This window comes from Brachyistius frenatus, unplaced genomic scaffold, assembly GCF_029030835.1.
Source record: "Brachyistius frenatus isolate BFR_SWC_R1_liver_20210118 unplaced genomic scaffold, ASM2903083v1 Contig_375, whole genome shotgun sequence".
Classification (NCBI taxonomy): Eukaryota; Metazoa; Chordata; class Actinopteri; family Embiotocidae; genus Brachyistius; species Brachyistius frenatus.
Genome location: NW_027210974.1, coordinates 122,501 through 136,693, shown reverse-complemented (window position 1 = coordinate 136,693; position 14,193 = coordinate 122,501). Strand labels below are relative to the sequence as shown.

At 52.3% G+C, this 14,193-nt stretch overlaps 2 protein-coding genes and 1 long non-coding RNA gene across 3 annotated transcripts in view; 1 reads left to right on the top strand and 2 right to left on the bottom strand.

Annotated features, from left to right (window-relative positions):
• The first annotated feature begins 1,003 nt into the window (after positions 1-1,003).
• LOC138636392 (E3 ubiquitin-protein ligase Topors-like) lies at positions 1,004-4,263 on the top strand. Its single transcript, XM_069724388.1, has one exon. It carries the CDS (start codon positions 2,057-2,059, stop codon positions 4,175-4,177), a length of 2,121 nt encoding a protein of 706 aa, XP_069580489.1. The 5' UTR covers positions 1,004-2,056; the 3' UTR covers positions 4,178-4,263.
• A 4,133-nt stretch (positions 4,264-8,396) lies between these two features.
• On the bottom strand, positions 8,397-10,424 carry LOC138636411 (uncharacterized). Its single transcript, XR_011312267.1, has 2 exons — positions 9,081-10,424; positions 8,397-8,985 (listed from the first exon to the last, which is right to left on the bottom strand). It is a non-coding gene; the product is annotated as an uncharacterized lncRNA (long non-coding RNA).
• A 1,491-nt stretch (positions 10,425-11,915) lies between these two features.
• LOC138636391 (CXXC-type zinc finger protein 5-like) overlaps positions 11,916-14,193 on the bottom strand; it is a 13,615-nt gene continuing 11,337 nt past the window's right edge. The window contains exon 6 of the mRNA XM_069724387.1: positions 11,916-12,764. The gene's annotated coding sequence lies outside the window, so the exon portion shown is untranslated. The remainder of the gene's footprint in view (positions 12,765-14,193) is intronic.

The window sequence follows — 14,193 nt, the reverse complement described above, 5'->3', positions numbered from 1 at the left end:
CGCGGTCTGACCCGGGTTAGACCGGGCTAAGAGCTGAACACAGTCTGACCCGAGTTAGACCGGGCTAAGAGCTGAACACAGTCTGACCCGGGTTAGACCGGGCTAAGAGCTGAACACAGTCTGACCCGGGTTAGACCGGGCTAAGAGCTGAACACACAGTCTGACCAGGGTTAGACCGGGCTAAGAGCTGAACACAGTCTGACCCAGGTTAGACCGGGCTAAGAGCTGAACACGCGGTGGGGACTTCCGCCGCCTGAAAACAACGTCACGGTGAGAATCGGTTCCGTGAAAGTACCGCAGAGTGGATCCGGTCCCGGGTCCGTCTGCTGACAGGCATCATGTTGTGAATCAAGCCTCACGAGGAGCACAAACACCGCTGCGGTTCTGTTTGTTTACGTCTCGTCGTTCTTCCTCTTCCGCCGGATTTCACGTCGCTTTACGTGCAACGTCGCCATCTGGCGTCTCGGAGTGTTAATCACTGACGACAGCTCTTCATCCGGAAATCACGGATCCAAACTTTACTTATTTCTTTTCAGATGTTCCCTCCGTTGATTATTTATAATTTATTACGTAATGTAAAAAATTATAAATATAATATTACATCAAACCGACGACCTGCGCGTGCGGTTGTTTTTTTTCCCGCCAGGCCGTCAGGGGGCAGCACGAGCAACACGGCCGTTACGATGGCAACAGAAGAACAGAAACAGAGAGCTGATGTCTCACTCCGCTTCTTTTTAAGAGCTGCAGACATCAGACACTTAGATTATGAAAGGAAAACCACAACTCTCATTTAATAAATGAAGAAATTAAAAAGACATAATAACGAGATGCTACTGAACGTCTATGAAACGGAAGTCAAAGTTCAGATTCACGAAGACAAAATAATCAGAGACGGACAACATTTTGCACAAAGCTAACAAATACTGCGTCATAATGATCTCAGATTCAGGACGTCTGAAATCAGCTGATTTCATGATTACAAATTGAGTCCATGAAGAAAAAGACGTAAATCCTCGGCGGGAGGACGAAGCGGACAGTTTCCTGAGTTACGGTCCGAGTGGTCCATCGCGCTTTTTGTCGATCTATTTCCCGTCAGCCAACGCGGCTTCTTCTGTGTCACTCCAGCTGCGGGTCGCTGCGGTTCGGACGGCAGCACCGACACTAATGTCTTTATTTTTACCGGAAGCTCGGTTCTAAACGCAGCGGAGCGGCGGAGCGGCGGAGCCCGGTACACCGGTAACCTCGCCGCCGGCGGATGCCGCTCACGGAGGCTCAGGTCCGCAGAGCTAACCGGGTTAGCATGCTAACAATCATCGAGCGGAGTCCCGTTTGATCAACGTCCGCGTTTGAAGCCGTTAAATCCCGATAAACGGCTCCGGAGCTGCGACATCATCTGGTGGAAGTCACGTCTCGGTTCAGTTTCAATTTCGACCCAGAAAAGTGAAAACAAACCGAGAAACTAAACGCAGCTTTTAAACCCGAAGTGTAAAATACAGTAAAAACAGCTTCTGTCGCTCCGACGAGCCACGTGACCTGCTCCCTCTGTGACGTCACTAGCCACTCCCACCGGGACGACGCGTTGTTGTTTGTTTGTTTGATTGTTGCATCAAAAATGTTTAAATTTGAGGCGGATTTTCTCAGAAATCTGATTTTTTTTTTTCTGGTAAATTGATGAGAAATAACAAAAACTAAATCAAGGAAAGAAAATACGACATTTTATTTGAATCAGATTCTTTCAACACTAAAAACAAACATGTTCCGTCAGAAGACCACATTACCCACAAACCCCGGCACTTCCTGTTGGTGCTGTTAGCTAGCAGCAGTTTGTTTTGATTAGAAATCAACTGGTATTTTTGGTAATGAAGTCCGTTTTATTTTGAAAGGACACTATGACGTCATACTTTCAGCAGCGCTTCTGTTCAGTGTTTCCACAACATTTTAAGTTTTCCAGCTGCTCATTGAGTGAATTGTTCTTTTTAGAACCCGATCACGTTCAGCAGGAACCTGAAGTCCTGAAGTGGGAAACAGATTCAGAGTTTGACTATAAACAGCCGTGATGAGTCATGATGCACCTGAACCTGCTGTTTCTCCGTGTGTCCAGGTGATGGCGCCCACGCGGATGAAACTGCGCGTGCGTCGCCGTGACAACGCGACCACGGCCGCAGGCGCCGCAGAGGGAGGCGGACCGCCGGAGGAGGAAGAGGAGCGGAGACGAGAGAGCGGCGGCGGCAGGAGGAAGAACACCCGCAAAACCTCGGCCGCCGCCGCCTCCTCGTCTCCTCCCACCTCCTCCTCCTCGGCGTCCGCCCGGGCGGTGATGGCGGCCGGGGAGGCGTCGCCCGACTCCAAGTGCCCGATCTGCCTGGACCGCTTCAACAACCTGGCGTACCTGGACCGCTGCCTGCACCGCTTCTGCTTCCCCTGCATCCAGGAGTGGTCGCACAACAAGGCGGAGTGTCCGCTGTGCAAGCAGCCGTTCGCCTCCATCCTTCACTCCGTCCGCGCCGAGGACGACTTCAAGGAGTACACGCTGAGGCCGCCGCCCGCCAACAGCAGCGTGGCCGCCACCGTCGCCATGGTGGCGGCCATGGCGTCGGCGGCGAGGAGCAACCACCAGATGAGGCTGATGCTGAGGAGGCACAGAGTGGCGGACGGAGGCGAGACGACCGCGAGGAGGCGGAGGAGGGAGAGGAGGGGGAGAGGAGGCGGGGGCGGGAGGGAGGAGGAGCGGGCGGGGGTGTGGGAGTGGTACCTGGACTCTCCTCCTCCTCCTCACCCGACCGGCGTCTCGCCCGTCGTCGCGGAGGACAGCGAGGAGGAGCGGAGGACGGGCGGGGGGGCCGACCCGGTGGAGCGGGGGGTGATATTTGAGGGTCTGACAGGCCTCGGGGGGGCGGCGGCCCCGGTTGCCCCCAACGACCGGGCGTCACGGCGACTGATGACCCGCTTGGCGGCGAGGCAGCGGCTGCAGCGGGACGGAGGAACGGTGCGGCGGCTGCGCGAGCGGGAGACGGTGGCGTTCCGCCGCGCCCTCTACCGCTGCGGCGTGCGGATCCGCGGGGTCGCCGGGGTAAACGGTAACCAGGGGCAACATGACATCACGGCGGAGAGCTTCCGTCGGAGCCCCGCCTACCTGAACAGACTCCGCCCCTGGCTGCGGCGAGAGCTCACGGTCCTCTACGGTGCGCACGCGTCGCTCGTCGACATCGTGCAGCGCATCATCATGGCGCGACTCGCCCGCCACGGCCTGGATGACACGCCCACCATAGAAGAAGAGCTGCGCCCATTCCTATTGGCCCGCACCGAGCACTTCCTGCACGAGCTGGTCAGCTTCGCCCGCTCGCCGCTCAGCCTGGACAACTACGACCAGCGGGCGGCGTACGAACCGCCGGCCGCTCTGGAGCTGGACTGGATCAGCAGCTCCTCTGAGAGCAGCTCCGTCATCGCCATCTCGGAGGGGGAGGGGGAGGAGGAGGAGAGGGGGGCGGGAGGGGAGGCGGAGGAGGGGCCGGCGGGGGGCGCTCACGACGACGTCATCCAAACAGGAAGTTGTCTCAGCCTGTCTGCCTGGGATGACGAGACGCCCGGCCCGTCCTACTCCTCCGCAGAACCGTCCTGTTCGCTCGCCCCGCTGGCGTTCAGCCCCGCCCCCCACGAGGCAGCCAATGAGGAGGGAGCAGCGAGGCGGGAGGAGGGGGAGGAGTGTCTGATCGTCGGCTACAAGAAGCCAATCGCGGAGCGGACTCCGGAGCTGGTGCAGCTCTCCTCCGACACCGAGGAGGAGGAGGAGAGAGAGGACACGCTGGCCGAGACGCTTCCCCCCTCCCCTCCCCCCGTCCCCCGTCCTCCGTCCTACCCGCAATCCCCCCCTCCACGTCGGCGGCCTACAGAGAGGAGCCGGGCGGCGAGCCGAACGAGGACGGCGAGGCGGAGCGTTCGTGGTCGGGCAGCTCGGGGCGAAGCAGGAACTCGGTGTTCACGCTCAGCCCGGCCACGCCCGGAGAGGAGGAGCGGCGGAGGGAGAGAGGCGGCGGAGACGGGAAGCAGTCCGGCAACGAGGCGGCGAGGGAGAGGAGGAGGAGGAAGAGGAGGAGGAGAGGGCGGGAGAGGAGCGGCGAGGGGCCGAGGAAGAGCGGCACCTTGTACAACCCCAACCGCTCCATCTATCCCGCCATGATGCGCCGCTCGCCCTCGCCGTTCCACTCCAGCGCCGAGTCGGCCTCCAGCTGGGAGCGCCGGGCGTCCCCCCTCACCTCCCCCTCCTCCTCCTCCTCACCCCTCCGCTTCTCCCCGCCGCCGCAGACCCCGCCGACGCCGTCGCTCTCCCCCGGCGACGCCCACCACGGAGAGAAGCCCGGCGGGAAGAGGAAGTACAAAAGCCGCCACCTGGACGGAGACGTGAAGGACCCCACCTGGAGGCCGAGCGGCGGGAGGAGAGAGAGGAGGAGGCGGGGCCGAGACGGACGGAGGAGGAAGGAAAGGCCGAGGAGGGACAGGTGAGCTTCCCGTTCCCGTCCTGAATCTGGACGGACGTGGCGTCGCGTCTGATGTGTGTTTTGCGTCAGCAGGAGGTCGAGAGACGAGCGCAGTCCGAGCGTGGAGATCATCTACGAGGGAACCGCCTCCGAGGCGCCGCGACCTCCGGCTCACAAACGCCGCAGGAAAGGTCACCGGAGGACGCAGCGCAGCAGGTACGACTTCCTGTTTCACCTCATCGATCGGACGGGGTTTTATTTTCTGTGTTTTAATGTTGATTATTAATCACGTGGTTCCTTTAATTGTTACAAACGTCGATGTCAGAGAACGAAAGGTCGACGCGTACGACGCTATTTGATGATGCAACAGTGTTTCACGCCAACGGTACGATGACGTCGTGGACGTTCGCCGCTTCACGCTCCGTTTCCCTGCCGACTTCCTCGCGGTGCGAACAGGAAGTGGAACCCTGAGCCGTTAGATGTCCCGTTGAAGGTCGTTAGAGGTCCCGTTGAAGGTCGTTAGAGGTCCCGTTGAAGGTCGTTAGAGGTCCCGTTGAAGGTCGTTAGATTCTCACGCCGTTGGAGGTTTTTCTCTGATGGATTTTTCTGCCGATATCTCAATAAATATTGATGCTCCATCAGCGTCTTCTCCACCCGACGTCCCGACATCGTTTCCTCTTTCAAACTAGGAAAACAAGGTTTTTAGTTTTTTTTTTATCTGCTTCCGTTTGCCCTGTTAAAGTTACAGTAGATTACACTGTTAAAAACTAAGTCAACACTTCCTGCGTCCGCTGGAACCCAGAAACCTTTTATTGTGAAACAATGACAGGAAGCTGTTTACGCGAGGACGGATTATCTTATTAAATTAACGCCATGAAAATGATAGATTTTGGAATGGAAACTTGTTACCATAGCAACGGTGGTTACGTAACCTTCAACAAACCTCCGGTTGGATCTCGTCCTTCGTCGACCGCGACAGCGGTCGTTCGTTGTCCGATCAGCTGACTGCAGTCTTTCTTTCCTCTGAACAGCGATGAGGTCGTGTGTTTTTGTCCCTGAGTTTGCGGGTTGTGTCTCCGTCTCGCAGCTCTCCGGTCATCATCACCCTCGACAGCGACAGCAGCCGCGACGACGTCAGCAACAGGAACAACGTCAGCAGCAGCAGCAGTCCAATCAGCAGCCAGCAGACCGTCGACTTCTCCGACCTGCCTCCTCTCCCGTCGGTGCACTCGGCCGGGGGGCGGGGCTACGGAGGCCGAAATCGGCGAACTTCCCATTGACTTCCTGGATCGGGGATCCGAGGGGTCGGAGGCGGAGCCGGCGGGCCGGTCCGACGCCGGGGGTCCGATCGCCGTCGACAACAGCGACGACAGCGACCGGGACGTGGACGTGGAAAACGTGGAAGTAGGTGGTTCACCGCTGCCGTGTGACGACGGACCGATCGCGGCGGCCGACACGAAGGTACCCGGCGCTGACGGTGGAGAAGGAGGCGGAGCTGAGGACGGTGGCTGTCAGCCAATAGGAGAGCGCCTCGCTGCGACGACAGATCCGGTTCCCAAAAGACGGCCGGAGGCTTCGAGCTCTGACGGCAAACCGCTGACTACCGTCCTCGGTGACCTGAAGGGCGTCGCTGCCCCCGACCGCGACCTCTCTGTGAACTCTGAGGCCAGCTGGTCACCTGACACCCGACGGCGGCGGGACCGAGACCCGTGCGAGGTCAGCCGGGCTCATCGAAACCGGGACGGCCGGTTGGCTGAGACGAGACGTGGCGGCGCCGATCGGCCCGCCGAGGACAAAGACCAGAACCGGGCCGTTGACCGGCCGGCGGGAGGAACCTCCGGCCGCTCGCCGCCGCCTCTGGAGCGAGCGAAGGAGTGCCGGGTCCGAGAGGAGGCCGGGGACGTCCCCCCCCTCCTGAAACAGGCCAGTCCGGTCCGGTCGTACAACAGAAACACACCCCCGCCATTAAAACACAAAGATGCCGGGAGTCCTCGCCGGTCGCCGCATCACGCCTCCGTCGACGCCCCCCGTCCCGTCGACTCCCGTTCGGTCGCTCCGCCCACCGAGAACCCGCCCGTCCCGCCCGTCTCAACGCCGAAGAGGCGTTTCTCGAGCTGTCCGGCCTCCGGCAGCGTCCCGGCCGCTCCTCAACTCGGACCTTGGGCCGCCGCCGTCCGCTCCGGTCTCAAACCTCCCGGTGACTCCCGTTCTTCGTCCGCCGCCGATCACTTCACACGTCCTGTTTTCAGTTCTTTTCATTCCTCACGGTTTCATTCCAGCCGTGATCCGCCGCTCGCCGCCGATTCATCGACCGTCGACTTCTATTCACAAAGAACCGGCTGGTGCGAAGAGCAGCCGGCTCACTCGGACTCGACCTCCGCGGAGTGCCGGGATGAGACCGCGAGGCCCGCTTCCTGTCGGGTCGCCCCCGGTGACCTCCATCCATCCAGCGGTGCGGCCGTTTTCTCAGGAGTCAACTCTACTGCCGCATCACTTCCTATTTCCTCCGTTGATTCCAGGACTTCCTGCTCGCCCGCTGACCTCCACTTCAGCGCGGCGGCAGGTAGCGGGACGCTGTCCGAGATCAGCCACGAGGTCGCGTCCCGTCACGCTCACCTGCCACCCGTTGATCTGCACTGTACCGGTCCGGCGCCACCGGCTGACGGACAGTGGAACCACGCGGCCTTATCCTCGTCTCCCAGCGAACGCTCCGTCGACTTCCACACAGCGCGCAGGAAGGGCGGCGCCCGGTCCGACCCGACCGGCCGAGCCCGCTCAGAACATCAGAACCACTTCGACCCCGGCCGACGGCTGCATCAGCCTCCAGCGCCCGTTGACTCTCATTCAAAACGCTCTCAGAGGGACTTTAAGCTCCACACACACAATCACCTGGCGTCCAATCACCTGGCGTCCAATCACCTGGCGTCCTCCCCCGAGTCGGACTCCAACTCGTCCGCCGACGGACGCTCGGACGCTCGGTCGCCCGTCGGCGAACTGTCGAACATCTGGAACACGAGCACGCGCTCTGCAACGCAGGACGCACAAACACGTCTGAAATGAGACGTTTCAACGTTTTCACAGAAAATCTGAAGGAAAGAAACGTGTTCATCTCGTCGTATTTCTTTCTTTAGTTGTTCATCAAGGAACTTGTTGATTTAAGATCACAGAGAGCGTCTGAGGTCAGGAGTCCAAACCATCATTTACAACATGTTTTGTTATTTTTATTTTAGGTGGGAACGCCGAGAAAGCTGGATGAATCGGTGGTTTGATCATAAGTGGATGTATTTTAATTTGAAAATATTTATATTTTTTAATGCTCAGCGGGACGAGGAGGAGCGACGACGAGGAAACGAGATTTTTTTGTTAAAAACCCAAAGAAACAAGTTGTTGAAATTGATCCGTTTTTCACCGACCTGCTTCGGCCGGTTAAAACAAACATTAAACAACAAACCACGAGAAGCTTCCTGCTTCTTCTGGTCTCGTTAAAACCATCAAAACTCAGTCAGAAGTCGTTTAAAAATGAAGCTGGAGCCTCAAATACAAGATAAATGAAATGAAATGAATCAACTGACTGAGATTAAAAGGTTTTGATCGACGTTTTTCTTCACCGCTGTCTGCTAACAATAATAAAAACATAAACAGGAAGTCACATCACACTGGAAATCTCCTTCAAAGGGTGGCACGAGGCCTGGTTGCCATGGAAACGAGTGGATGTGTGTTCACATGTTCTGTAAGAATAAATGCTGAATAAAAGTTTGGTCAAAAACTGAGTTTGTGTTTTGGTTTCTGTCTCCAAAAAAACCCCAAAACTGACCGGATGACGAGCGACGCTGGAACGTAACTACAACACAAGAAACTTGGGACGCCGAGTAACGAACAGAAAAACTAATTTAATTGGAAAAAAAGACCAAAGACGACATATAAACTTGAAACGGAGACATTTTACTGTTTTATAAAAAATATCTGCTCATTTAAAATTTGATGGCAGCAACACGTCTTTAAAACGTTGTGACAGGTTCACGTTCATCTCTTAACAACAGGAAGACCCACGGTGGGTTTTAAATTACTCATAAAGCTACAAGTTCAAACACATTTCCTGGGATTCAAATAAAACTTTGACCAAACGAACAAAAGTCTTGTTTTCCAGACGAGTTGGTGTAAAGCGAAAGATACAGTTCGTCTTACTGACCACCAGGTGGAGCCAGAGGAGTGTGTTCCTCCTCTTTTTCACTCTCTCCTCTTCCCTTCTCACTCTTTTCCACCATCACTTCCTCCTCATCTTCCTTCCTCCTCCTCCTCTTCCCTCCTCCTCCTCCTCCTTCTCGCTGCTCTCTTCCCTCAGAAGGAGAAAACTGAGCGTGATAATGAGCCTCGAGGGAGCGGCGGTGCTCCCACACTGATTAAGGCTGTCGGGGTCCGATTAAATGTCTGTTAAACACCCAGACTGGTGGATCAGCGCCAGGAACCCGACGGCGAGCAGGCCGAGAGACGAGGCGGGAAACGGTGAAACCTACACGAATAATCATCAGGGATCAAAACAATGAAAACCTCCACCAGACTGCTGATGACGTTTTCTACGTTAAACCAGCAGCTGGTGTCACTCACCATTACAGATGTTCTGAAACAGCAGCAGAGTTACACCAAGAACAAAACCTAAAAACCAGATGAAACCGACGTTAAAAATGATCCACAAAATGCTTTTAGTTTTTATACAAAATTATTTTTAATTTTGTATAAAAACTATTAATAATTATTGAATAGTTCCAGTATTTCTATTCCTGTAATGAAAACAATTTAAATCTGAGTTATGCGAGAATTAAAACCCGACTTGTAATACCACCTTCTGCATTAGGGGGCGGTAGTGAGTCAGATTCTGTCCGTCACCATCTTGATAGTTCGGAGCGGTTTGGAACAGGAAGTGACCATATTTGGACGAGCTGGGGGAGGAGCCAGCGGTGGATCTGACCGATCTGATCGGAAACCTGACGATACTACGTCCCGCCCACCGACAGCTGTAACCTGACTGCACCGCAGGCCTGTCAATCAAACAGACACGCCCCCAAAACCAGGTCTTCTTGAATCTTCTTTTCTAATGAATGAGGGATTATTTTCAGATGGACCTCCAGAAAACTAAGAAGAAGGAGTGACTTTAGCTAACAACACCGAGATAACTGATGGACACATTTGATTCACTTTGGATTTGATGAGAGAAGTTGAATGGGAGTCTATGGAGCCGGAGGCTTTTTGGAGCCGACCTCTAGTGGCACTCGCTGGTATTGCAGCTGAAGACACTTCTGGATCAGAACCATTTTTACCTGTGAAGTGTTCAAACTTCAAACAGACATAGAAAATGCAAAGAATAAAGGTTTCCACGTGCTGACGTTTTGTGGATTTGAGTAGTTGGTTTATTAATTTAAACAGCAGGTGGCGCTAATCGTCCTCTCGGTGCCTTTAACTGAAAAATAAAAGACAGCGAAGTGAAATGACGACCGGCGGTCAAACGTACGTTCACTAAACGTCACATTTAGTTTTCGTCATTTCTTAAGAACGTTTTAGAAGTATTTTAGTGAAATATCAAGATTCTTATAATCAAATGAAAATAAAAAGGTTCAGTTTCCTCTTCTGTTAGTTTAGTTTCTTTGTTGGCTGAAGACCGTTTACATCACAGCTGAGGAAACGGCCCCGCCCCTCTCTGCTGCTGTCTCTCAGGCCCCGCCCACATTCTAGAACACTGGTGGTAGGCCATTGTTAGCGCTGTTGCCAGGCAACACGCTGCACCGTCGTCAGGGACAACCAGCCTCTTCTGTCTCTCTCGCTCTCTTTTCTGATAGCAACACCATTACTGAGATGACAAGGCCACACACACACACACACACACACACACACACACACACACACACACACACACACACACACACACACACACACACACACACACACACACACACACACACACACACACACACACACACACACACACACACACACACACACACACACACACACACACACAGCTTCCATCTTGTGGCAGAAACATTTCACTCAAACAGAAAACATATTGTTCATTGTCATGCCCCCCACCCCCAACTCCCCCCACCCCTCCACCCCCACCCGTCTGTCTCACCCTTCTCCCCCATCTCACCCCCCTTCTGTCTTTCTTGTCTCCCCCCCCAACTGTCTCCCTGTCTCTCCTCCTGACCCCCCCCCCCTCCATCATTACAGGCAGCAGTGTATGATGCAACCACCTGACATCCTTCACCGTGTCTGTCACACACTCTCAGCTCATCTTTGAAATGCTTTATTATAATTCAGCTCACAGAGGAGGAGGACACAGGAAACAACCCCCTCCCCCCTCCTCCCCCACCCAACCTGAGAAGAAGGGGCTGTTTGGTTTTACTTCCCACCAGCAGGCGGAGGAGAACATTTTCCTCAGGACCAAATTAAAAATAAATAGAAGTTAAAGTAAAGCTGATAAATATTTCCAGCACGTCGGTCGGTACAGAAACTTTGACACAACGAACCTGGAATAAAAAAAGGTGAAGCTCTGCTGAATTTAATGTGAATCCAGGTTATAAATGTCTGAACCGATATTTTAATATTCCAGCTAATATTTGTCGATTAATTTCTCACAACCAAAATTAAATTTTGATTTGACGTGGTTTTGGAAGTAACGACCTCCATCAGGAAGTATTCAGAGTTCAACATCATCACTGAGTTCCTCACGTTAACGTGACCTCTGACCTCTGGTACCTGAACATTAGTGATGTCACCATGGAAACCTGAAATTGGAGCAGACAAACATCAGATTTGGGGTCAAATCTTCAACACGTCTGATTGTTTCTGAGCCCATGCAGTGATTTCCACTACAGACTCCTAGTTTCAACACATTCCTCGTCTGTTTTCAACGCTCTGTGAGCGGGTGTGTCGTCATATTGAAGAAGCCTGTTGCCATGACGCCACAGTTCAGGTTGTTTGTGTCCTCTGGGTTTCAACAGACGCAGCAACAGACAGGAAACTGAAACAAAGAGGGAAGAAGAAGAGCTCACAGACTAAATACAGGGAGGGAAGGACAACGAGGGACAGATGAAATTAATCAGGGGCGGGGCCAACAATCATATAGAGGACAGGAAGTGAAACAAGACAGACACAAGAGGTGAGTAATTTCAAAATCCAACAGGAAGTACCAAACAGATTCACGGTGACACAAAGAAAACCCACCTGGTGTCTCCGGACCTGACGCACCTTCTTCAGTCTTGGACGGTGAAGCTCCGCCTCTCTTGAAACGTGATGTCATCAGAACACCTCGCCCGGCTCGTCGCTTCATGACTTTCTGAAACATTTCAAGGGTCTCTGATGACCGTTTACAGAGTTTGACCCAAAATCTGATGTTGTCTGTGATCGTCGGTCCTTCTGCTGCACTGCTTTAAAAACAGCCATGATTCTGTGGTGGAAATCACCGCATAGGCTCAGGAACACTCGGCTGTAAACTAGCCTGTCGGAGATTTTCTGTTCCTCCAAAAACCCCAAATCAATACTTCCTGATGAAGGTTCCTGCTGCTCCGTTCAACAGGAACCTTTTTTAATTGATGATTCCGATGACATCAATTTGTCAGTAAAAGATGACTCAACATTTATTAAGTTAACATTTCAAAAGAAGACTTCAGAAAGCGAGCAGGTCGGATCCACAGACGTGTTGGAAAGGACGAGTAGTTGAAGTGTTCTGACCTGATGTCTCAGTTCGGTTCAGCTCAGAACCTCAGAGGATCCAAAGGTTCTCACGCTGCAGGTTCTGTTTCCTGTCGGCCCCCAGCTGGAACCGCTGGAACCGGTTCTGAGCTCTCTAACAGGTCTCCGATACGGACCTCACAAATCTGCAGGTTTCTGCTCTGAACATGTCTGAATGAACCACGGTGAGATTTACTTCATGAAAACCAACTGAAAGAGTGACTGCACCCTGAGAACGTCCCACGAAGTCCAGACACAATCAAACCGGACGAATACAACATGAAGAGTGAACATCAGGATCCACAGCACAGAGAGGAGGAGCAGGGCGAACCAACGCAGTCCGACAGAAGTCCATCGAGGTCCTGTGGAGGAGGAGGAGGAGAAGGAGGAGGAGGTAGACAGAAGTGACATGGTAGTTGTAGTCCTGCTGTGGTGAAGTGGTCGCCCTTAGCAACAGTCCTGGATCACTTCCTGCTGAGGGCAGCGTGGCTCGACCCGCCGGCTGGGATCGGTGGTCCACTCAGCAATCCTCCTGGTGTTGGTTATGATGGGGTTTGTGGTTCACTGGGAGGAGGAGGAGGAGGTGGAGGAGGAGGAAGAGGAGGAGGTAGAAAAAGAGGAGGAGGTGGAGGAGGAGGAGGAAGAGGAGGAGGTGGAAAAGGAGGAGGAGGAAGAGGAGGAGGAGACAGTTTTACGGTGAAGGTTCTCCGAGTCAGCGAATTGTTCACGACAACTTTAAGTTCAGGTTGTTGTTTTGCTGTCAGAAGAAATCAGTGTTAAATAATGAGAAGTTGTGATTGACAGGTGAGAACGGGTTTCGTCCTGATTCTGATCTCAGACCTTCACCTTATATCAAGGATCTATCATTACAGATACCACAGGATATCTATCGCTCGTAGATTAGATTGTGAAGAATGTTTCATTTAGCTGGATCAAACCAGTCAAGAGAACGTTCAGACGGTTCCTGGTGAACAAACAGCAGCAGGAAGCAGCGACCTCAACAGGAAGTCGTCTCTTCATCATCGTTCACTTCTGCTTGGGCTCAGGAACACTCGGCTGCAAGCAGATTTACTGTTCCTTGAAAAATTTAACCCACGTTCTGCTGTTTCTCTGCTCCAGTTTCAGGTTTCCATGGTGACGTGACTGATGTTCAGGTACCAGCGGTCACGTTAACGTGAAGAACTCTGAATACTTCCTGATGGAGGTCGTTACTTCCTGCTGCTCCGTGTGCAGCACCGTGCTGCGTTCAGGAACACTGTGAACTTTTTCTTTGTATCTCGTAGTCTGTGTGAAAATGTTTAGCGCTCCAAGATGCTAAACAGGAACACCGATAGCCTTCCTGTCTGCATCTATTCTATTCTGTTCCATCTATTCTATTCTGTTCCATCTATTCTATTATATTCCATCTATTCTATTATATTCTGTTCCATCTATTCTATTCTATTCTATTCTATTCTATTCTATTCTATTCTGTTCCATCTATTCTATTATATTCTGTTCCATCTATTCTATTCTATTCTGTTCCATCTATTCTATTCTGTTCCATCTATTCTATTCTGTTCCATCTATTCTATTCTGTTCCATCTATTCTATTATATTTCATCTATTCTATTATATTCTGTTCCATCTATTCTATTCTATTCTATTCTATTCTATTCTATTCTATTCTATTCTATTCTATTCCATCTATTCTATTCTGTTCCATCTATTCTATTCTATTCTGTTCCATCTATTCTATTCTATTCTGTTCCATCTATTCTATTCTGTTCCATCTATTCTATTCTGTTCCATCTATTCTATTCTATTCTGTTCCATCTATTATATTCTATTCCATCTATTCTATTCTATTCTGTTCCATCTATTCTATTCTGTTCCATCTATTCTATTATATTCTGTTCCATCTATTCTATTCTATTCTGTTCCATCTATTCTATTCTGTTCCATCTATTCTATTATATTCCATCTATTCTATTCTATTCCATCTATTCTATTC